The following is a 23,816-nucleotide window of genomic DNA, read 5'->3' on the forward strand; positions in this document are numbered from 1 at the left end:
CTCTCAAATCAAGATTTTCATTATCTCAAGAGCTCAGAGATACGTATTCTCGACTCCTTTTTGTACCTGAAAATGCAATTAAGGAAAACACGCTGGTTTTCCAAATCCTTACGTTAGTGGCTACCGCTCTGCCAGCCCGGTGGGGGAATTAAATGAGAAAAGCTTTGGAGGGATGTGCGAGATTTGAAAATATCTCAGAGGAGCTTGGGGAGCACCTGCTAGGAGGAAAATTAAAGGAATTTAGGGATAGTGGCATCTTCTGAAGCACGCTTTGTTGATATTTCTGGGTGCTTCCCTCCCGTAGCCAGGCAGGGCATGGGGAATCGTTCTAATGAAAGTCTTTGCAAATTAAGGCAATTTGGTTTTGCCTCTTCGCTAGTGGAAAGAGGGAAGTTTTGACGCCGTCCTTTCTGCGCGAGGGCAGGGGCTCAGAGCGGGAGGCAGGACTCAAAATTTGGCTGTTGCTTTGGGCACAACCTTAAACAGCAAAAGCTTCGGGTGTGCAGAGCACTACGTTCGTGGTTTTTTGTTGGTTTTTTTTTTTTCCCCTCCTGGAATAGCTTAAAATCTAAATATTTAGAAAGTAGCGTTTCCTTGTTAAGTACTGATTATGAAGTATTTCTCGGATAGCTTAAAGAAATGGGCTGTATGGTAATGGAAAAACCCTGTAACGTGGGACACGATGGCTTTCTTTGGTATTTCAGATTTGTAACAAAGGTGTATAATAAAAATCTGATAAACCGCTTTGCTAAAATGCAAATTCACCCCAAAAATCTGTAAAATGTGGAAGGCGGGGCGTTCTGCTTCAGGGGCTTTGCATCCCCGTCGGATGCACTGGGGACGTTCCTCTGGTATTATCAGGCAACTTGTCTTCTTCATCCTGTTGCCCTTTTTATCTCATTCTGACTAAATACTGGAGGCAAACTGGCACCCTGGGGTTTTTTTGGGTGAAGTTTGCGCGATGGCGATGCTGGCCATCGCACCACGCGCACTTTGGCTGGAGAGGAGAGGCTGGAGTGTTCGGGAAGATGAAATCGTGGCTATTAACCATTTAATTTGCTTAATTCCTGATGGTGTGTCCTGCAAATAACCGTCGGTATTGCGGGGATCGTAGAAATGACTGGTTTTTAGTCCTAGATGTGTTTTCTTCAGCAGATTTCTATTTGCACTGTAACGGGAAAGCTCACTTATGGATGATATCCAGCATTGGAAGCGGTCGTGATAGCATCGTACCTGCCTGCATATATACATACGCTTACGGGGGATGTTTGGGTGTGCTTGACACGTGTAGCCTTTGCTGGGTGATGTATTTGTGGCTGCAGATCAATTTGGGCTTGGATTTCCTACCTGTTACGGAGGGAGGGAAGGGGAGAGCGCGTTTCCCTTGCACGGGAAAGAAAATAATAAATAACAACTCAACCCAGAGGGAGAGGATGTTTCTTCGTGCGAGCCCCGGCGATAAATCTCTCCAACAGTTCATCGCCGTGTCGTCGGACCCGGAGTTTTCCATCTGTGTTTTGCCTGACATTTTTGAGCGCGAGGGAGTTTGCTGGGTAACTGCAAATGCCATCAGTTAGCGAGTGTGGGCTGTGCTGCTGCTCTTTTCCTCCCCAAAAGCCACGCTTTGCTGCGTACGCTTGTTGGTTTTTTTTTTTTTTTTTTTTTTAAAAAAAGCCGAACGCGCCAGAAGGAAGTTATCTTTTATTGCAGTGAGTTTTCATTTAGAAACTGTTCGCTGTTTCTACAGCTCTTGCCAGTGGTTAGAGGATACAAACGCGTGGCTTCTCATTAGGGATGTTCCCTACATCGTCGATGGGGCAAGAGCGAGAATCGCCTGCCAGATTTTGCTGTCTGAATACGCTTGGTTTTAGGATTGCCTTCAGCCGACAATAGCCCCGAGATTGCTCCGGCGATAAAAGAATATTAAGTAGTTTTTCTGTGTGCATGAAGTTAATAAGTATGTGATTAGCGAGCGTGGAAGATAATAAGAATGGTATTTAACCAACAAAGCCAGGAAATTCCAGATTAAAGCGTGGATGTTTAACTTGCTGCTCTTGGGGTTTGGGAGCTGCGTGCCGTTAGAGAGTTTTGCCCATCTTTAGGAATAATCCTGAAAAGAGACGTTTTTAAGGCACCAGGGAGTTTTGCCCATCTTTAGGAATAATCCTGAAAAGAGACTTTTTTCAAGGCACCAGGAAAACAAACAGGTTTGTTCATCTTCCCTGTAATACTGAAATTTCCTCTCAATGCAGCAACACCTCCCGCAAGCAGCCTTACAGATTTTTTCCCCCTCTTCTTCACGTGCCAAATTTTCAGCTCGGGATGAATTTTTTTCCTTGACAGCAGAATTTTTATCGTAACCCTTTAACCGCAAAGAAAAAAAAAAAAAAAAAAAAATTAAAAAATCCGGCGGCGCTTTTTGCCCAGTCCAAGCTCCCGCGGCTGTGCGCCGCTCTCCGTTTCTGCCTCGAGGAATGCAGAAAATCAGGATTTGAATGCACAGCAAGAGCACACACCTTTCTGAATCTTGGGACCTGCTAAAACTGAAGATTTACGTAATACGCCTTTGGACGGGCTGGTTTTGCTCCCTTCTGAGAAGGAGATCCGGACTGGTGCATTTATTTGTTTTTCTGCAAGAAGAGGAATTGGTGCGCTTGCTTTTTTTTTTTTTTTTTTTTTTTTTTTTTTTTTTTTGCCTGAAAGGGGTTTTTTGTTTTGTTTTGCATAGGCAACACCTACTAATTACAGCGTTTTGGTCTTGCTTTTATTTCCTTTGCGCGCAACCGAGGTGCTTGGAGCAGGACTGTCTGCCCCGGGGAGGGCAAGGATGCTGAGCTCTCTGCAAATATGTAAGAGAAACTTTCTGCTTTCTTGCTGCTACCAGATAAACTCATTTATTCTCCTAGCTACTCGTCCGTGATTTTGGAAAGAAAAGCTCTACCGCCTGTGAAATGAGAATTGTTGGGTTGTTTTTTTTTTCCTGAATTTGCTGAGCCCTTGGTATGCCCGTCATTAGCAGAGCCATTACGGCCCGTTCGCGTGCGGGGAGAAAGCAGCAAAAATTGTATATTTTCTCCTAATTATCAATTAGTTAAACAGCAGTCCCAAAGCACAGTTAATTTTAGGGGAGGAGGTTTATTTCCCCCCCCCGAGGCACCTGCCGTCGGATCGTTCCTGGCCAGCTTGGAGGCTGCCTGGCCAGGCTAATTGTTTTATACTTTGTAATGCGAGCCGCGCGCGTTGTTGGTCTCGTTCCTAGATTGATGCCGAGGTGCTGATCCGGGCGCCGCTGACCCCAGCTGCCGGGAGGAATCCATGAGCGCACGACCTCGGCTATGGACATCGTCCTGTCGGATTTTGTTCGCTCAACGGGGGCAGAGCCGGGACTGGCCAGAGATCTCCTCGAAGGTAAATAAAACTGGGAATAAAAGAAGGGAAGAGCCAGGCGGTGGCTGACGGGGAGCTGGTAGGAAAAAAAAGGGGTTGCAAGAGGGGCAGGGAGCTGCTGGCCAGACCCCCGGGGCTGGTGGTTGGCGAGTGCGATGCCGGAGACATTAAAATCGTGCCCTCGGCGGCGCGGCTGGTGAAATTCTGCCTTGGTTTCTTGTTACGCATCCATCAGGTAATGAATTTCAAATGTTGGGAAGGAGAACGCATCAACCGGGAGTGCGGTTCCCTTCCTTCGTCCTCTCCGCTCACGTGTGCTATTCGCCACAAGCAGCAAAACTTCAGGATTTTTTTTCCTTTATGGCAGCGATGCCTTCAAAAGGGTTGAAGGAATAGCAGTAGGTGAAGGCTGCCTGGGTTTTGAAAGCAATATAGGGGTAATTACATAGGCAAAACCGTGCTGTTACTGGTATATCTTGTTCTGCTTGCAAAGGTGGTTTGATTATGCCGATATAAATTGCTGTTTTGTCGGTGCCAGTGACCTCTCCTGGCAGAGCATCCCCTTAGAGCCCCCTTTACGCCCGGCGCGGGAGGCTCCTACTGAACAGCATCAGTTGGTGTGAGGTGATGGAGGTGCTGAGGATGCTCAGGAGTTGAAGGCAAGCATCATCTGCGTTCAGCCCGTTTGCTTTTCAACAGGCAAGCCAGCCCTCGAGAGCCTTGGCACGCCGCGCTGGCAGCTTTCCGGGGCTCTACCTATTTTTTTTTTAAGTGCGTATGTTTGCCCTGAAATATAGCATAATATTGGCTTTCTCAAAAACTCCGTAAGATGGAGAAGTTGCTCATTAGTGATCGCGTTTAGGTGAAGGCTGCAGGTACCTTTTTTTCACCCTGTACTTACAGCAATGGGAAGGGTAGAGGAGAAAGGATACCAGGTCTTAATTTTGGGGCTGTAAACTTGCTCGCGAGTATTGCCGTTGGGTTAATGTTGACAAAAGGATGGTGAGTAAATACTGGCATGCGTTGTAATGCTGGAGGACAAAAACATTGCACGAGAAGCAGGTCTGTTTGTACATAACTAACCAATCTGTAATTATAATGCAAGACCATACTTGCTGTGTTTCTTCCTATCATCCCTTTTCCTGTATAATACACGTCATTTTTGTTGTTGCTTGAACCCGGGACCAGCTGATGCTCCTCCAGCATCCGCACCGGCTCCCTGGCTGCTGCCGCTCCGGATGCTCTAGCAGTAATGAATTCAAAGGCCTGAAATTGTTGCTAGAATCTGTGTCTTTAGGCAATTTGCTCCACCTACTTGGCTCTAGCTCTCCTCCTCGGCTCGGCGCTCGCAGCATCGATTCGTAGCTTTTTCCTCTTCAAAACTCCTATTAGCTTTGCTGGGTTCAGGGCTTCACCCTTTAATTTTTACAGCCGAGCGTCGTCTCGGCGGAAGTCTGGCAAGTTGTGGGTTTTGTGGTGTGTTTATGTTCTGGTTTCTGCGTTTAGGTTGCTTTGTTTCATGTCAGGATTTCTAATATTATCTTTCGGAAGAAATATTTGGGCTTGCAGTAGAAAAGGTTAAAGCAGATATTCCTTCAAACTCTCAGTCTCCTACTCGGCACATGGGTTGGTTTATTTTAACAACGGTAGTTTTAGCTCACTTTCATGACGTGCCGCTGAGTAGCTGCTATTTCGCCTGCAGCCTCGGTGGAGTTGACAACTCCAGGGGTGGAAATGAGGGAAAACACAGAGATTTTTCTTGTTTGGGGCGGGTATTAGTGAAAGCAGTCAGATAAAATAGATGTACAAAGTGAATTATTCAGGTGTGACGTTTGAGGGCGATATGAGCGATTTGAGTCATGTTTTCTGTCTGTGCTTTGAGTTCCATGCACGTGTCAAGCGAAGCCGCTCTCTGGTGGCAACGACGGGTCTTCTGCATGATGGTCGTCTCCATCGTTCTGCTCTCCAGCAGCGTCGGAAGCCCATCACCTCGACAGCAAAGGATTGCAGCGTACAAATGCACGCAAAGCTAAAGAACTGGGGGAGAAGGGGACGTAGTAATTGGCGAAATAATTATTTTAGGTTCTTTGGAAATCGTCCCGTGTTCTGGCAGCGAGAGCTGTAGCGTCACGTGGAAGACGGGCTCCGGCTCTCTCTGTGGTTGAACTTCTGGCTCGTGGTGTCCCCAGCGGACACTGGTTTTCCTGCCGGAGGAGGGAACCTCCCTTTTATCATCCAAGCACCAGCGAAACCTCCTCTGTGCAAAAGTTTCCCTGATCACCTCTAACCGCCTCTCTCGTGCTTGCAGAAAAGCACTGTAGCGCCGAGTCCATCAAACGCACCCGTTCCAGGTGCTTGCCGATAACTGGGTTGTCTCGTAATACTGGGATTTGAGTCCTTTTGGCTGCCGTCGTTTTGCACAGTTTCCAAAGTTTTTACTTTTTTCCATTGCTGGCGAAGATGGTTGGGAGACGCAGCCGTAATGGGTCAGTGTCACTGGCATATCCTCCTGTTGCTGACATGTTAAAGCAAATAGCGTTGCAACAGCAAACTTAATTTTAATCTGATGGGTCATTCTCATTCCTTGATACCGATTCATTATTTCGTTAAAAAAAAAAAAAAAACTGAAAAAAAAGGCAAAAAAAAAAAAAAAAATCCCCTTGACTCAAAAGGTGAAGCTTAAAATAACTTTCCGTTTGGAGTCAGTCATTAAATGCTGCAAATTACATCTCTCAAAAGAATTTAAATACTTGAGAAGCATATTTCCTTTAGGGAATTAGACATAATGACTTCTTTTATTGTCCATAAGCTATCATATAAACCAATTGGCGGTTTATGTATCTTTCCTGTAGTGGAGTTACTATATATAAAGTTGGCTTTCTTTCTGCAGTGTCTGCTAACTTGCTAATTTAAGAGCCTAGATTAACAGTGTTCATAAAAAAAAAAAAAAAAAATCACAATTTTCCTACCATATGGTAGACTTTTTTTTGCTATGTATTCTTGCCTTTGGAAAACAGTGGCTTCTAAAAGGTCAATTTATTGCATACTGAAAGACTTCAGCACATTAATATATATTATGTTCTTGCAGCTTGCTGGGTAGTGTTAAAAGGAAATGGAACTGCTTTAAGTCCACGAAGTTCAAGCTGTTTTGCTGAATAATTTATCCGGCCAGCAATGACACAAGCCTGCTGAAAAGTCTTCTGGATACCGCCTAGCCCGGCTGGCACCTTGCTTGCATCTGTATTTTGGGTGTCAGCTCAAAAAGAGTTGGGTGGCTGCCTCTTAAACCGTGCGGAGAGATTTAAAGAGTCGTATTGCAAATCATCAGCTTTTAAAGTCGCGTGGTTTGGCTCGAGCGTCATCCTGCGATGATGTGGGGGTAAAGAGAGCTGGAGGCCGTTCACTTTGTCAGCAAAGAAGTGGTGCCTGCATCACGATGGATTATCTTTGTGGCAGTTGGAGAGTTATAAAACAAAATGCTCGATGTGACCTGAAGCAATGGGCCATTGGGTTTATGTAGATGCTGGTGGCCGTGGCGCAGCCTGACCTTCCATTTCCCCTTCCTAAGGGCAAAATTATGTTTATTTTACTCCAGTCCCGTGCTCTGTGCTCAGTGTATGCTGTTATGGTGACCCTGCCCTTCTTCATTTTACAGCCAGGAATCATCTTCTGGCAAAATTAGATCTCAGACTGGATATAAGGCAGAAATGTTTGAGGCTGAGGGTGGTGAGGCACCGGCACGGGTTGCCCAGCGAGGTGGGAGATGCCCCGTCCCTGGAGACGTTCCAGGCCAGGTTGGAGGGGGCTCTGAGCAACCTGATCTAGTGGCAGACGTCCCTGCTCGTGGCAGGGGCTGGGACTGGATGGCCTTCGAAGGTCCCTTCCGACCCAAACCGTTCCATAATTCTGTGACTCTATGAAAATGTGAGGTCTTTGGACCTTTGTTTAGGTTTTGCAGATGTCCAGCAACCCAGAGCCGTAGCTCCCTCTAAGCTCTGGATGCGTCTCTGCAAACACGAGATGTAAACCATCCATACAACCTGGGGCGGGAGAGCCAGCGCTTTCTGGGCGCTCCAGGTTCATGGTTATATCTCTTCCAGAAATGCAAATCCTGGACAGACACGTAGCGCCCAGCTGAACGAGTCGTGCTGCACCCTGCTTTCCTCCTTGTTTCTGCTAGACAGCCTTCGTGCTTCATGATAAACTGCCCTGTTATTGGTTTCTAGTGTTTTAGGAACTGACTTGATTTCTTTCTCGTGCGATGGTGACCCTTATTGATACCTTCCCATCCAGGCAAGAACTGGGATCTGAGCGCAGCCCTGAGTGACTTTGAACAGCTAAGGCAAGTGCATGCCGGCAACCTACCCCATTCCTTCAATGAAGGACGCAACTATAAACCCCCTGAAAAAGAGGCAGCCCGTCCCGGGCGACCGCCGCTCCAGCGGCAGGATGATATTGTGCAAGGTCAGTGTCACAGAAACGATACGGATCCATTAAATCTTCCTTCTGCTGCCTGAAATACTTCTGTGCTGGAGCAATCCAGCCACTTGCAACCAAAAAATACTAGCTGAAGGCAGCGATTTGATAATTGCTTCTGCGAGGTTTGCTGCTTCTGCGCCATTCAGGTGTGTTCTCATCTTCCTTTTCCTCGCAGAAAAACGCCTGTCTCGAGGCATTTCCCACGCCAGCTCGACCATCGTCTCCCTGGCCCGGTCCCACGTCTCCAGCAACGGCAGCAGCGAACATCTGCTGGAGATGCCCATCTGCACCTTCCAGCTGCCCGACCTCACCGTGTACACCGAGGACTTCCGCAGCTTCATCGAGCGAGACCTCATCGAGCAGTCCATGCTGGTGGCACTGGAGCAGGCTGGTGAGTGCTTTCTTAATGCGAATACAGCGCGGCGGTGGCAGTTTTGCGGCAGTACCGACGGGACGAGCCTGAGGCCACAGAGAAGCGAGCCCGTTGCGAGGATGCGTATCTGATAGGTATTATTTCATCCCTTTTTATAGCGTGGTGCAAGAGTTGAGTAAGAGTCTGCTTCACTTTGCCTGCAGACACCGAATGTAAATAAATCGTGGATGTCGCCATCGCTCATGCAGCTGAATGGTAACACTCAAAAAAAAAAGTTGCATTATCTCACCCCCTGAGCTTCCCTGTGCCCTGCACCGTCCCGTCAGCCTCACTGAGGGGAGGGGGAAAAACAAATTCCTGCATAACACAAACAGTAGCTCATCACCGCTGACAAATATTAGAAGCGATTACACACACTTTAGATGGATGATGCATTTTAAATGCTGCTTCAACGCAGGAAAACTCGTCTGCTGGCTTTCTGTTTGCCTGGAGAGGAACCACCTTACGAGTGCAGATGGATTTGTTTTCCAGCAGGCTGTTTTCCTCCTGAATAGTTGCTAGGTGATCTGTAAATAAGATTTAGCTGGTGAATGAATGGGACCTCCATGCTGGCAGAGAAAACCTAATACGTGTTACCAGGACAGCTTACATGGGGTGGAGGGCAGAAGGACGCCAGGCACAACTTTACACCTCTGCGTTGTTTCTGTCACCGATGCACGTACCTAGAAGACTATTCCTTCAGAGAGAACCTGTATTCTTCATGTCAAATTTTAGCCCTCTCCTGCTCAAGTGTTCCTGTAACAAATATTCTCATGTTTTGGAAACGAACACTTGATCCAAGCGATCTCGTTACAGCAGCGTTGCTGCTTGTCGATGGCGAAGCTGTCGTGTCTAATGCAAATAAAACGTACGGATCTACATCCGAGCGGAGTCGGGGGGTATTGGATTGCTGCGTTCAGCACAGACTCCGGGTGAGGGAACGAGGGGTGGCTGTGCTTTTTCATCCGTGTGCTGGGATTGCTTCCTGGCGTGCTGAGACGACGTTACCATTAAGTAATTGATTTTCAGAAAATGCCTTTTGAAGACTGAAGTGTATCTGCATTATGTATGTGGGTTTGTTATAAATGGGTGTTTATCTTTATTAAAGGGCCGTACTGCATATATAAAATATTCCAGGCTTAATTCGAAGTAGGGTTTTGAGCGTGGTGCTGTGAGCTACGGTGACTCCCGTTATTAATTTAGTATGTGCTGTCCTTAGGGGATTAAGCAAATATTTTATAGACCAATAAATGTTCAGATGCTCTTCCCCTTCTATCCAGAGATCCCTTTACACCACTGACAGAGTAAGTGCACTTTAAAGTGGCTGTAAATTGTAATGACGTCCTCTTGGGAAGCTTTTAACGTGCTCAGAGTTGTATGAAAAGGTCTTGGTGGAGCTGAAAATTTGGCCCTTGCCGCAACCTTAGCGTTCTTTTTCACAAACCTGAGTGGATTAAGCCTTGCCCTATATTTTGAAGATGCAGAGTGGTTTTTCTCGTTGCACACATGGAGGAGCAGTGGCGGTGCCTTGCCCGGGGCTATTGGAAAAAAAAAAAATCAAGAAGAACTGAAAGAAATCCCTGGGTTTGATAGCTTTGCCTTGGCTCCGAGGTCAGGCTTTCTCCCCAGGGTCAGGGACACGGTGCCAAGCACGCCTTCAGAAGTCCCCCAGCGTATTGGCAAGAAACCTCCTGCTTTGCACTTCAGACTAATATTTAATAAGCATCTGTAGGTGGACTATTAAAAACTGCTGAGTTAAGAGATCAGCGCGCTTGCTTCGCTGCGGAAACGGCATCGAAGGAACGGCAAACGGGTTCCTCGTTCTTGGGGCGTAAATGTCGCGCGTCTCGGAGTGGGCAATCAAAGAAATGGGTGCCTTGGTAATGCATCACCTGGGTTTGGAGAAGCTTTTCAGCCTGGGTTTAGCCCGTGCATGAGGAGAGGCACGTGAGTACACGTACCCCCCTCTGTCTTACCTACCTGGCATCTGACTTGCAAATATTTTCGCCCATAAGTCATTGGCCGGACTGGTTCCCTTAGCCGGAGAGACGAGCTCACGTCTGGGTACCACCTTGCTTCAAAAGGCAGGCGAAACCTTCTCGGAAGTTGGGTGCTGGGCTCTGCCGGACCGCTGCCCGCGGCGCAGGACCACTGCTGCGATGCCTTCGACCCCTCCGCTGTCATCCTCAGCAGCGAGACCGGGAGGCTGAGCCTGTGCTGCGGAGGGAGGCGTCCCCGACTGCCGGGAGGAGGACGGCCAAGCTCTCGGCGAGACGCGCGCTGCCGTGGCTTGCATCGTTTTCGGCAGGCAGAGCGATAGCAGGGTTGGTTGGAAGCCTTCGATTCCCAGCCTTCCCGAAGCATGGGCGAAAGAAGCTACCGATGTGTAAATGCACTCGAACAAGCTCTTGTTGCTGCCGGATCCCGAAACAAAAATGTATTCTGCAGGTATTGTTTTTGTCAAAGAGATGGGCTCCAGATTAGATAAGGAGACTACAGAGGAATGATCTCGTTTTAGATACATGGAATGAGCTTGCTTCAGCATAGATGCCACTTTTTCTAGCTGCTCTCCTTTTTTGGTCTCTTTAGCCCAGTTCTGGGTGGTGATCCTGCTCCTTCACCTCCACCGGTGATTCAGTAGCGGGGGAAAAAAAAACCCCACTGGTGTGTAGCCACTGCACAGAGGTCGTGGTGGGTGTTCGTGTTGGATCTGTCACGTCAGCCCGAGGAGCACGAGGCCCAGTCATCCCCGGGAACGCTACCTTCGTCACGCAGAGAGGACGGCCTTGTAATTACGGCGCTGGATTCCCTGGTAGCCTTAGGGAAGCCATTTGGTTTTTCTATGAGTCAGTCCTCGTCTTCGGGCTGGGAGGAGCACCGTCTCTGTTCCTTTCTATTGCCGTGACCTGTTTAGATGGTTCCTGTTAGAAGAAACGACGGTGTTTTACCAGACGTACACCTTTGTGCGCAGGTTCCTGATCTCTGCTGGGACAAACGGATGTTCTGTAGCAAAATGGGCTGCGGGGCAAAACTGGACCCCGTACGAGCCGTGGCGCTGGATGCAGAGGAAGCCTCTTGGTGCCGGTGGACTTCTGCAGACGTGTGGAAGAGCTGTCGCTGACCTCGCCGCTCGAGCGACGATTGCAGGAAGATCCCTCGTGCTCTTGAATCCGGTTACCTTTCTCGTAGAGTTTTCAGGGCTTGCTCCTAATAACCGCATGCAGAGAAATACGTTGTTTTAAAAACTTCTAGGGGGGCCTCTTGGCCTTTCCACCGCCTTGATAGGAGCAAAACATTCGGAGAAGGGTTTGGGGAATGCGGTTTCTTTCGAGATGACTTCTCTTGCGTAACTGGAAATCTGTACAAATTACTCCGCCTGCCTCGCCGGGGATGTGCGCGGCACGGCGTGACCGCACGCTGCAAATAGAAATGCCTCCCCAAGGTGTGTCCGCTCCGAATCGGACCCGACTCGGCTCGACGAGAGGTTGCACAACCTCCAAAGCGCTGACCAGAGATGCAAACACCCCTGACCCCCCCCGGGCCATCGAAAGGAGCAGCAAATTTTCCAGGAACAATGTGAAATGGATAAAAAAAAAAAAAAAAGGCAGCTCAGCGCTGCCTACAGTAGCGTTACATTTTGGTTAGCTTTTGTGAGACGCTGTTTTGCTGCTCGGTTTGCTCTTCTGGCCCCGTGCCACTTGGCGCAGGCTCGCGACTTCGCCGTGCCAGGAGCTATATTGAGTGAAAATAGCCGGCTTTTCCGAGCGGAGCTATTGTCCCGAGGCTGTGTACTAAACACTTTTCAACTCCAACGATTCCTTTCCTGATGCCGAGAAAAGAAATTACCCGCCTGGCGTTGCAGTTAACTCTGCATTTTTGTTTTCCTGTGTTTATCGGTGTTTAAAAACAGGTTTTCTGTATTTAGCTCTTCTACAGCTGCTGTGGCTGAGGTTGTGCAAACAATTTCAAGAAATCCTGTGTTTGAGAGCCGGGGTCCCTGGCAGGGACCGCGCTCGGGAGCAGGGAGAGGTTCGGTAGAAGTGCTGGGAAAGGGCTGGTTTTCTGCAAGAGCAATTTCAATGGAACTTGTTGGAAGCCTGAACGGCATCTCCCAGCCAAAAAAACTGCCTGTTGCACAGGATCCGCTGCAGAAAAGCTACCGGAAAAAGTCGCAGCCAAGGGAGGCAGCGCCTGTTTTTTTTTTTTTGAGGGCCTAGCAGAGTGAGACGCAGGCTGGGTTGTAAGTTCAAAGTCCTGATTCAGCCCAGCTTCGTTTCCTTGATAAATGTTTAACCTCCAGTCGCACTGTACTTGACTGCAGCGCGTATGTTAATTTTTTTTTTTTCCCCCAGCTTCTATTTTTAGATGCTCTTGACTCGAATTACTACAAGTGCCTTATATTACCAAAAAGCTGCTATTTTTAAATGGCATAAAGCACTGTCAGTTCGCGTTTTCATTGGTAAAGCTGCTGGGATCAGCAAAAGTCCCCGAGTATTGTACCTAAACCAGTGAGCAGGGAAAAAATGACCGCCGTGAGATGGTTTAAATAGGAGTGATTTGGTTAAAAGAAGAAACGAAGAGCGGTTATTAACTGGAAAAGTTCTTGGGCACCATTTGTGACAGGCGCTTACGGAGGTGTTTTCAGCCTGATGGTTTTTTGGGGTTTTGAAATAAGGAGGGTGAGGGGAGAAATGGATAGGAGGAGAACGCCGGTCTGGGTTAAAGTCCTGGCTGGGCTGACTCCTATTTCCAGCTTTAATTCTAATTTGTGTCACCTAAAGTTCAGCCTGGCCGTTCCCCTGCATCCCTATGACGTTTTGCGACTCCAATCTCCCCTTTTTGTTGCTTTATTACCGTCTTGACTCCTTCCTTCTTCCAGCCTCGGGATGGGTCTATAACCGCTCATCTCTCTGGGTGTTCCCCCTGCAAATTAAGCAGGTTTCCGTCCCCATCGGCCTTTTTTGAGGGGATGAACACACCAGTTCCGTGTTGTGTCACGGGTCCCGTTTTCACGCTCTCAAATATTCCCACAGGTCGTCTGAACTGGTGGGCGAACGTGGATCCCAGCTGCCAAAGGCTGCTTCCCCTGGCCACCACCGGTGATGGGAACTGCCTGCTCCATGCCGCCTCCCTGGGTAAGAGCTCGACTTAATTCACGGCGGGCGAAATAACAAACCGGTTCACTTCAGACCCGGTAACGTGCACCGTGCCGGTGCCACCTCCCTTCTCTGGCTGAGACTGGGGAAGCGGCTGCGCTGGGAGGAGAGCCCAGGACCATCCTTTGGGAGCAGGACCGAGCGTCTCCCATCCGTTCCCGCGGGAAAGCGGGATGCTGCCGCTCATCCCGGCTGCCGCAGCAGTAGGTCACGATGCTCAGGCTGCGCAGGAGAGGAATGGGTTGAAGGAAACAGGCTGCTAATAGCTTGTGTACTTGTGAAATACCTCTCCCCTTCCGTTTGGCAAATTTCCCTGTATTTCTGAAGGAAATGTGAAATAACGGAGCCACCCCTTCCCTCCGCTTGCACGTTGAACTTTCAAGAGCCCGGGTTTGTCTCCAGTGACTCCATTTTGTCAAGTGTGACTGTAGTAAATTTTCTGAGGTTTCCAGACTTTTAAATGAGCAAGATTGTCGTATTTCCTTCGTATTTGTATTTCAGACACAGCAAAACCACAGTCTCATTTAACCTGGTCTCATTTTCCCATCAGATGTTGACGTAAAGGAGCGTGTGATTTTGTGAACAAATATTTTGCTGCATCTGTGAGACGCTTTAGAGTTGAAAGCAGAGGTGGCAACATCTCCATTTAGCTGCGTGAAAACTCGCTGCAGGTGGAAAATGCGGGCTTTGAACCAGGAGTTTTGTTATTTAGATTGAGAACCTCGCATTTCTCTGCCTCTGTTTCCCAATTTACCCGCTTCCCCTGGTTCATGGCAGGTTGCGGGACCTCAGCAGATCGATGGAGCGATGCGGCTGCTGCTAATCCTCTGCTGCTCTTTCTTTGCCCCCCCCCGTGCAGGTATGTGGGGTTTCCACGATCGAGATCTCATGCTTCGCAAATCCCTTTATACTTTGATGGATAAAGGCGTGGAAAGGGAAGCCCTGAAGCGGAGGTGGCGTTGGCAGCAGACGCAGCAGAACAAGGAGGTAGGAACCAGCCAGAACACGGCCCTCTGAGCCGAGGGGAAGGTCTTGATAAAATATCCCCTGGGTCTGGGAGATGCTTCCGATCGGGATAAAGTCGGTCTTGAATTTCGGGCAACTCCCTGGCGTGTGGTACTTGGCTGTACCATGATGAGACGTATCATTCAGTCTAAACTCTGGTGAAATTCTCTTTATTACAAGGTAGGAAAACTCTTTATTAGAAACGTGTTAAGCCCAATATTGACGGAGAACAAATGTCACCTTCAGGCATTTAGGATCCAGCAGGATGTGATGACCGTGCTGGGCTTTTAAGAGAAAAGCAACGCCGTGGTGTAGCTCTCTCCAGCGATAAAGATCAGTGAGATGCGCCTTGGTCAAAGCGTGGAGCGAACTCCTCCACCAAAAAAGGAAATTCATGAGCTTGCCACATTAAAGGCTTTGCAAAGCTGTGACGTGGGGCCTCCCTGAAAGCAGGGAGCTGACTTCATCAAGGTGGAAAGTTACCAGCCGTCCTCACGTGGTGAGAGACGGCCCCTCGGCGTCGAGGTGGTTTTGTGAACAGGGTAAACTTTTGTTTCCACCTGACACTGAAGGATGTTGTTTACTTTCCAGCTTCCTTTTCATTTTTGGAAGGGCACAAAGATTCGTATCGTGACGGTTTGAAAAAAATACACATTTCCCTGTTTGAAGCAGAGTAGTTAGCAGTAAAAACTCCGATTATTTATTATTAAAAGCATGCTTTTATGCATCTCTTTAAACTGCGTGCTCCAGAATTAGAGTCAGCAAAGTACTGTGACTTGCAGGTCATAAAAGGACTTGAAAATACGCAGGGTAGAGGATGTGGTGGTGTCATGCCCTGGTCGTAGTCCTCAGCACAAGCTGAAGGATCTTGGCAGCAGATGTGGGATGTAGGTGGTGCAACAGTCCAGGAATTGCAGGTACCGCTTCAGCTGTTGGCTGGAAGTCGAGGATTATGAGCTCCTCCTTTCCAAAGAAGCTCTGAAAGAAGCAGCCCAGGGTGATGGATGCTGCTCTGAATTTCACAACCCGCTCTGGGTGCAATATTCTCCTCCCGTGCTTTGCTTCGCAAGCTTTAGATCAGCGATGAAAGAATTTGTGTTGACGACATAACCAGGAGCAGAGAAACTTAATTAATACCTTACAGAACGAAGCGGAGAGCTGAACGTGCCATCAGTTACTTCTGGTGCACGGCTTGAAGGTTTTCTTGGCAGCTTTGAGGACTTAGGATGTTGTGTTTGGATGCTGGAGCTCCAACTGTGGAGCCAGGGAAAGCAGGAGGAGGGTAAGGCTGCTGCCCTTCCCGTCGTGTTGCTCAGCTTATGACCTTAAATACAGCAGGCTTGAGCTTAGCTTTTTGCGCGGTCTTGTGTTTTTAAGGGATTTCTCCCCTTCCTTGGGATGAATATGGCTTCTGATACCTCTGAACTCTGGGATTGTGTTGGAAGCTGTCTGAAAAGCTTCTGCCTTAAGGAGAAAAGGTGTAATCCCTGAATCTAATACTTGATGCAGGCTTTATAAAGTAGGGTGGTTGTACCGAAGGCAGCGTATTCTGTAGAGGGACTGCGATGGGACGGCGGACGGCTTCGGAGCGTCGCAGCTTTTCGAGGAGAGGGCTGTGCCCTGCGTGGGTTTCCCTTGCGGTGCCTCCTCGGTGGAGCGCAGCCGCGGACGGCGATGTCTCACGTTGCGCGTGGTGCGATTGCAGAACGGACGTTTTGCAACCGTCGTGTAAGGAAATGCGAGTAAAAGGCAGGCTCACCCTGTGTTGAAATACCAAAGCAACCCTTGAATTGAGTATTTATGGATGCTATGGTGTCTTTCGTTAGTTTTTTTTGAAGGAAAATAAGTTCTGTATTTTAGCTAGTCCAATTATCTCTCCCACCATCTCTTGTCAATAGATTATGTCATCTTATACTGGAAGGATTTAGTGTAAGAGTAAAGGTTTCCTCTCATTCTGTGGGTTGAAGTGTTTACTTCCACCCCACAAAAAGGCAAACTTTCGGTTCAGGTAGATTATCTCCCCGGCTGGCTTGAGAACAGGGATTTGGAAATGTGTACCTTTTTCCATAACGCATTGATTATTTTTGCATAAATCCATAGAGAAAAGTTGTGCCTGCTTGTGTAAAGCTACGCTGCAGAGATTGCAAAATATTTCCTTGGAAGATTTGGGGGTTTCTTTGCCATTTTGCAGTCTGGTCTCGTTTACACCGAAGAGGAGTGGCAGAAGGAGTGGAACGAGCTGATCAAGCTGGCATCCAGCGAGCCTCGCGTGCACTATGGCACCAACGGGGGCGGCTGCGGCGGGTACGTGGCGGGGACCGGATTAAAAAATGATACGTCTAGGTGTAAAACACAGCGAACGGCTTCCTTCGAGGTACAGCTGGGGATAATTCTCAAGGGCAGGTCCAGGGCCGAGGCTGGGGCTTGCTGCTTTGGTCCGGCTTGTAGGGTTTTCGGGGGAAGGAGGAAGGATCGCGAGGAACAACGAGAGGCCCGTAAAGCATCACGGGAAGCGATTTAAATGCTGCACGAGCCCTTTTTGTGGGGTAACGCAGACGCTGAACAGAAAACTAATCTTTTCTCATGTTTCGTCATGTTGATGGCTCCGAAATGAGAGTAATAAACAAAAGCGGAGAATTTCTGCAGTGCTCGCTCTGTATTTCCAGGGCACTTTCATCGCCGCAGCCATCCCAAACAAACGCCGCTTTTGAGGCTCTTTAGGTAAGAGACCCCAGAAGCGCCAAGCAGCGATGTGGTATTTCCTGGATACAGCCCTTGTCTTAGAATAGGACGTTTTTGGGGATCTACATCTAAAATCTCAAATTAGAGCTGAGATCAAACTTAATGCTGTTAATACGGACCGCCTCTACGTGGCTGCCGATAAAGACCTCATCCTGTTTTTAAAAGCAATGGTTAAATACTCAAGGGGTGAAAATTAACTTCTCATTTCCCAAAGTGTTGAAAGCTCTGAGGAGCCGGTGTACGAGAGCCTGGAGGAGTTCCACGTTTTTGTCCTTGCCCACGTACTGAAGAGACCCATAGTGGTGGTGGCAGACACGATGCTGCGGGACTCGGGCGGAGAGGGTAAGAACTGCGCTCTCTTTTAAAAGTCTCTATGAATTATGCATGCTCAAACTGTGTGTTTCCTCTCTACTGCCTGTTTTCACGGGGTCTTTTTGCTCGACGAAGCTGGATCTTGAATCGGAGAGCAGAGCACGGGGTGCGTTAAGCTGCTGCAGGGTGCCGTGGGTGATTCCCACGGAGGGTATGAGACACACAGCTCAGCATCGCAGTCTGATCTTTTGCTATTTCGAAGAGCGTCCGCGTGATGGGGGGGGTTTTTTGTACCTCTTTTGCCCCCACACGTGTGTGTAGAGATGGGAAATTCCGTTCCCTGCATGTCGTATTTTCCACTAGCAGACTTAATTTCCCGTCAGAAAAGATTAATCAATTACCATCATTCTCTGTGCAAATTTTAAGTTATCTTGTGGAGGAGTGAAGAAGGGTTTTTTATAGAAAATACAGGTTCATTTTGCAACTGTGTTCCTCCTGAGGTAAAATAGATGTCTATTTTGGGTTGTGGGTTTTTTTTGAGTGTCCCTCGAGCTGACAGATAATTGCAGGTGAAACCTTGAATGAAGCAAACAGCTTGTTCTGGAGCAGTTTCAGTATAAACAACTCTTAACTCTTTAACCTATTATGAAAACTAACCGCCCCGATTTCTTTCCAGCTTTTGCCCCTATTCCCTTTGGAGGGATCTATCTTCCCCTGGAAGTCCCAGCCAACAAATGCCATCGTTCTCCGTTGGTACTGGCTTACGACCAAGCCCATTTTTCTGCCCTGGTATCCATGGAGCAGAAGGAACCCACAAAAGATCAAGGTAGGTGATAAACAAGATTTATATCAATATAGCATTGAGAGCAGCCCTGCGGAGAAGGACTCGGGGGTACTGGTGGGGGGGAAAAGCCGGACGTGAGCCGGCACGGTGCGCTGGCAGCCCAGAAAGCCAACCGTCTCCTGGGCTGCCTCAGCAGCAGCGGGGCCAGCAGGTCAGGGAGGGGATTCTGCCCCTCTGCTCCGCTCCGGTGAGACCCCCCTGGAGCACTGCGTCCGGCTCGGGGGTCCTCGGGACAGGAGAGGCACGGAGCTGTTGGAGCGGGGCCAGGAACACGATCCAGAGTTGGAAGGCTTCTGCTACGGAGAGAGGCTGAGAGAGCTGGGGGTGTCGGGAGACGAGAAGGCTCCGGGGAGACCTTGCTGCGGGGACAGACTTTTAGTAGGGCCTGGAGCGATAGGACAAGGGGGAATGGTTTTAAACTAAAGGAGGGGAGATTCAGACTGGATATAAGGCAGAAATGTTTGAGGCTGAGGGTGCTGAGGCACCGGCACGGGTTGCCCAGCGAGGTGGGAGATGCCCCGTCCCTGGAGACGTTCCAGGCCAGGTTGGAGGGGGCTCTGAGCAACCTGATCTAGTGGCAGACGTCCCTGCTTGTGGCAGGGGCTGGGACTGGATGGCCTTCGAAGGTCCCTTCCAACCCAAACCACCCTGTGAGTCTGCGATGATTCTGTGATCCCAAGCATTGGCAGTCGCTGTGTGATTTGGCGTGACACCGGTTGCCATCAGAGGTGCTCAGAGCTTGGCTGCCAACGTGAAAGGTTTGTCCTTGCGGGCATTAAAAGCGAGCTTTCTGTCCCTCGTGCAGCTGTGATTCCCCTGACGGACTCCGAGCACAAGCTGCTCCCCGTGCATTTTGCCGTGGATCCCGGGAAGGAATGGCAGTGGGGAAAAGACGACAGTGACAACGTCAAGCTGGCCAGGTTGGTTATCGGCAAAGCTGGGGCTTTCTTGTGTCTGGATGAAAGCTGTACTCAGGGTATGAACCTGTTCGGTGGGGATGGACCAGCTTTTTCTTTTACTTCGTTCTCTTCTGATGCCCTGCTTTCGGTACATTTTGGGTAGAGTCGTGCCATCTCATCAGCTTCATTCCCACAAGGTAAAGAGATGATCGCTTCAAATCCTGGAGCGTCAGACCTAGGCGTAGCTCAGAAACAAGAAGCAACGGAGGATCGGCTGTCGCATTCACGCAAAAAAAGGTGGATTTTCCCATTCCTCTGTCCCCGCTCAAAGGCAGCAGATATCCGAGCGTGGGCCCTGGCGCTGGGAGGATGGCTTGCAGTCAGGCACCCTTCCTATTTTTGGCTCAGACTACGGGCAAGCCGTGTCACGGTTTGGTAGCAGCAAGTTTCCTGTTACTGAGCCCGAAGTCAGCACCGGTGGGTGTAGTGGTCAGAGCGCTGGAAGCATGACTTGTCCGTCATCTGACTTCGGGTTAGGAAACCTAGAAACCTCCAAGATCAAAGCATGAAAATTCAGCGCAGTTTTTACCGATACAGTATCTCATTTTGAGGGGTTTGGAGCCAGTGGAAAAGACTCTGTCCCTGTGTTTTCAGTGGAAAAAATTACTTTTTTTTTTTTTTGACAAGTAGAAATTTTTGAGAAAACATCTTTACTCTTTTCTGAAGTTGTTTTTGTGGAGAGGAGAATCATTTTGAAACTAGCTCTATTTAGATCGGTGACATCTGCTTTTCTGTTACTTGTCTCACGTACAAGTAAGATTATTTGTCGAGTTCATTCTAATTCGTAGCAAGCTCGATTTTTGACATTCAGGAATCTTATTTATTCATTTAGGTTTTAGTTGAAAGGTTTGGAAGGCTACAAAAACGTCACTGTTTGTATTGCTGCTGTCTCGATGCAGTTGTACCTGCTGTGTTAAAACACGCTTGTTAACGTAAAGGCAACAGGCGAATAACTGTAAATGTGGAGGAGAGAACCTCAGTTATTAAAGCGAAACGTGACTCTAACTTTTGTTTTTATCCTTGTTTTAAATTGTAGTGTGACGTTATCACTGGAAGCAAAGCTGCACTTGCTGCACAGCTACATGAATGTTAAATGGATCACGTTGCCTTGTGACATGCAGGTAGAGAGACAAGGAGTATTTTCTTTACTCTTTAATTATTTAAACCCCCTTTCTGCAGGGCGGCAGACGTGAAGTCGGCAGCTGGCTTGCTCTCCTTCACGTGAGGTGGTCTGTGCCCGCAGAAACTGCAGCTAACGCTGCTCTGGGCAGACAAACGACTCGGTTTTTGTGCGTGCGCTCTTTTCCTAGAGCTTTTCACGCCTGTTTTTTTTTTTTTACTCTTCATGCAAACCCGAAGCACGGCCCTCGTACATCCCGCAGGGCAGCCTCCTGTGTAGGTGGCTGGCAGCGAAGACGACGCTGCTTGCTCCAAGACAAACACGAACTGTTGGTTTACGGCCACCAAAAGCTGCCTTGAGACCCACGGTTTGACTGTAGTTTTCTTGGGACCTTGCCTTGGCAGGAAAACTCCTGTCCGCTTCCCAAATCTCCGTGGTGGTGCGTTGGCAGATGGTGGTAGCTGCCTTGACAGCACGAAGGGGTTTTTTCCCCTCCTACCCTTTTAAAGAGAAAACTCTCCAGCTCAAATATGAGCTGGTTTGGTCTGTCTGAAATTGTCGAGGTGTCGCCTCTGTAGCGGAGCTTGAGGGGTGACCTTTTGGTTGTGATCTCCTTAACTGGCCACGTGCTTTCCGATGCTTTGCTTAGAAATACCGTAACCCGTCCCCGCCTTATCGATGTACGAGCCGTTGACACGAAGGAACGGAGGATGCCGTCACCCCAGGGAAACGGGTGCCAGCCGTGCCCGCCATGCTTGTGGGTGGCCAGAGGGGGAATTTGTTGGCCCCCTCCTCGCCGGTAGCACCACCACCTTCTCCTCTAGCTTTTCCCCTGAAAGCTCCAGCGAGTTAAGACATTTATGGATGTGCAGGACGGCTGCTGGGGACATGTCGCACTGAGCGTGTTTGTACGTTGTCCCCTCCGTTCTCCAAGCAAGCGCCTACTTCTCTGGTTCACCTTCAGCCTGAAAATTCTTATCTGAGGAACTTACTGGACTTTGATCTATACGTTTTCTTTCTCCTTAGGCGCCTTTGGCCCAGCCGGAATCCCCTACGGCCTCCGCAGGTGACGATGCTCGTTCAGCTGCGGAGTCGGGAGAGTCGGACAAGGAGTCGGTCTGCAGCAGTTCAGCAAGCAACGGTGGCAGCAAGGGTTGCAAGGACAAAGAGAAACCAAAGAAAGACCGAGAAAAGGATAAGGAAAAAGATAAAAAACGGGCAGACTCGGTGGCCAATAAGCTGGGCAGCTTCGGCAAGACTTTGGGAAGCAAGCTAAAAAAGAACATGGGTGGCTTGATGCACGGCAAAACTATCAAGGGAGGTGTGAGCAACGGGCAGGGGGATACCTTGGAGAAGAAGAAGAAAGGATCCTTGAAGTCAAGGAAAGGCAGCAAAGAGGAATCTTCCCAAGGAGACTTGTCAGCTCCCGTGGAGAAAACCTGCCCGGGTAAAGCAGCCCCCGAGAAGCCGGCGGACCCCTACAAATACAGCAACGACGTCAGGCTGAGCCTGAGCATCCTCCGGGCTGCCATGCAGGGAGAGCGCAAGTTCATCTTCGCCGGCCACCTCAAGACCAGCAACCGGCACCAGTACCAGGAGGAGATGATCCAGCGGTACCTTCTGGATGCCGAGGAACGCTTTATGGCTGAGCAGAAACAAAAGGAGGCGGAGAAGAAGGCGCTGGGGAGCGCTGCCCCTGCCAAGAAGCTGGAGCCGGAGGCGAACGCCCACAAGGGCGAGGAAGCGATGCTCAACCCCGCTTACCCCCAGCCTCCCCCTGCGTACACCATCCAGACCCCGGATCTGGCCGTAGGCGCTAAAATAGCAGCTTTTCCCTCCGGCTATTCAGGCGTTTTCACCTTTCCCAGACCCTCCGTGGTCAGCAGCATGGAGGGGTCGCATCCCCCCAGCTACCAAGACAGCAGGCGGCAGGTAGCCGGGGGTTCCTGCAGCAGCCTTCCTCCCTACGCTACCTTACCCAGACACTGCGGCCAGGCGCGGCCGAATCCCTACCAAACCAGCCCTTCCCACCTGGGGAGATTCTCCCCCACGGACATGGACGTCCATCCCACCTACCCGTCGGAGTGCGACGGCTCGGCCTGCCTCCCCCCGCACAGCAACGGCTACAGGGAATACCTCGAGCAGGACAGCTCGCAGAAAGGAACTCCGGCGGACAAAAATAAAAGCCGAGTTCTTTATAACGTTCAGCAGACCAAATGCAAGCAGCCGAACTGCAGTTTTTACGGACATCCAGAAACCGGGAATTTCTGCTCCTGCTGTTACAAAGAGGAGCTGAAACGCAAGGAGCGGGAGGCTCTAGTGCACAGGTTCTGAGCGCTCTGCCCCGGCGCTGATCGTGGGACCCATGAAAGATGGGGAATGCAATAATATATATATTATTTTTCTTTTAAACCCCCCCCCCGCCACGCTCCTCTCCCTGTCTGTGGAAGGAGGGAGCGGGTATTTGGCCGGATGGGCTGAGAAATGGGATTTGGCTGGTGGGATGGAGGTGATGCAGGAGGGTGGCGAGAGGGAGAGAGGGGGGCGAGGAAAAACCAGCCCCCCCTCCCGGAGAGCCTGCGAGAGGGAGGAGGATGCTTTTGAAGAGGCTGCTTCTGGCGAGGGGCGACTGGATCAGCGGAGGGCGCGCTCCGCTTGGAGCACGGGGTGGAAGGGAGGGGGGGGATTCTTCAAAACGATTCAACAAACCAGACCAAAGCTTTCGGAGAAGGCAAACGGGGAGCAGCACCCCGCCGGGTCCTTCCAGCTGGACTCCGACGTCACTAACTGCCCGGAATTGAGCGAAAACGCCCCAGCAATTTCAGTTTGAACGTCACAAACCTTTCAATCGAGAGTTTTTTTTTTTTTTTTAAAAAACACTGTTTTTATTTTATATTTCTTTTTGCTGGTACTGAGCGAAACTTAGTTGGAATTGGACATTATTGGGGGTTTTTTTCTGGTTGAACTCATCCAAGCCTGGCCCCATCGGATGTCTCCGAGCATCTCTTAGCAGCGGGCTCGGAGCTCTGCCCTTCCGACGGGCTCAACTCTGTTTTTAAAATGTTATTTTTAAACTCTTTCTCGGGGTGGGAGGGAGACGGAGGGGGGTGGTCACAGTGCTTGAGTGGTTTTGAGTTGTTTTCCTGCAGAAGTACTGTGCAAAACCGTTCTGTTCGCGGTACGGGGTCGACCTGACTTAGTCAGAATTGAGACAAGAAGCAAGGTCAGTGTCTCCACCCAGCAATAACCATCGGCGTGGGGAAGTAGAGAGGACAAAGAGCATCCCGCGGCACCGGGAGGTAAATCCGCAGCGGGCTGCCGGGCGCTTGCAGCCGTACGTGGACACACACGCACCCGCGATAACTCTTTCTACTTGAGCAAGCTACTTCCGTACTACCTC

General features: G+C 49.5%; 1 protein-coding gene across 2 annotated transcripts in view; it reads left to right on the plus strand.

Annotated features, from left to right (window-relative positions):
- The window catches only part of OTUD7B (OTU deubiquitinase 7B), a 34,906-nt gene extending 11,853 nt beyond the window's left edge, over window positions 1-23,053 (plus strand). For both annotated transcript variants that reach the window (XM_050912323.1, XM_050912322.1), the window contains exons 2-12: window positions 3,260-3,408; window positions 7,681-7,851; window positions 8,042-8,257; window positions 13,312-13,413; window positions 14,294-14,421; window positions 16,631-16,743; window positions 17,396-17,523; window positions 18,170-18,319; window positions 19,143-19,257; window positions 20,333-20,417; window positions 21,443-23,053. In XM_050912323.1, the coding sequence (XP_050768280.1) occupies window positions 3,336-3,408; window positions 7,681-7,851; window positions 8,042-8,257; window positions 13,312-13,413; window positions 14,294-14,421; window positions 16,631-16,743; window positions 17,396-17,523; window positions 18,170-18,319; window positions 19,143-19,257; window positions 20,333-20,417; window positions 21,443-22,750 (2,589 nt within the window). In that variant the 5' untranslated portion in view covers window positions 3,260-3,335 and the 3' untranslated portion in view covers window positions 22,751-23,053. The remainder of the gene's footprint in view (window positions 1-3,259; window positions 3,409-7,680; window positions 7,852-8,041; window positions 8,258-13,311; window positions 13,414-14,293; window positions 14,422-16,630; window positions 16,744-17,395; window positions 17,524-18,169; window positions 18,320-19,142; window positions 19,258-20,332; window positions 20,418-21,442) is intronic.
- Window positions 23,054-23,816: the final 763 nt, after the last annotated feature.

The sequence above is a fragment of the Gymnogyps californianus genome, chromosome 29 (genome assembly GCF_018139145.2).
Source record: "Gymnogyps californianus isolate 813 chromosome 29, ASM1813914v2, whole genome shotgun sequence".
In the NCBI taxonomy this organism is placed as follows: domain Eukaryota; kingdom Metazoa; phylum Chordata; class Aves; order Accipitriformes; family Cathartidae; genus Gymnogyps; species Gymnogyps californianus.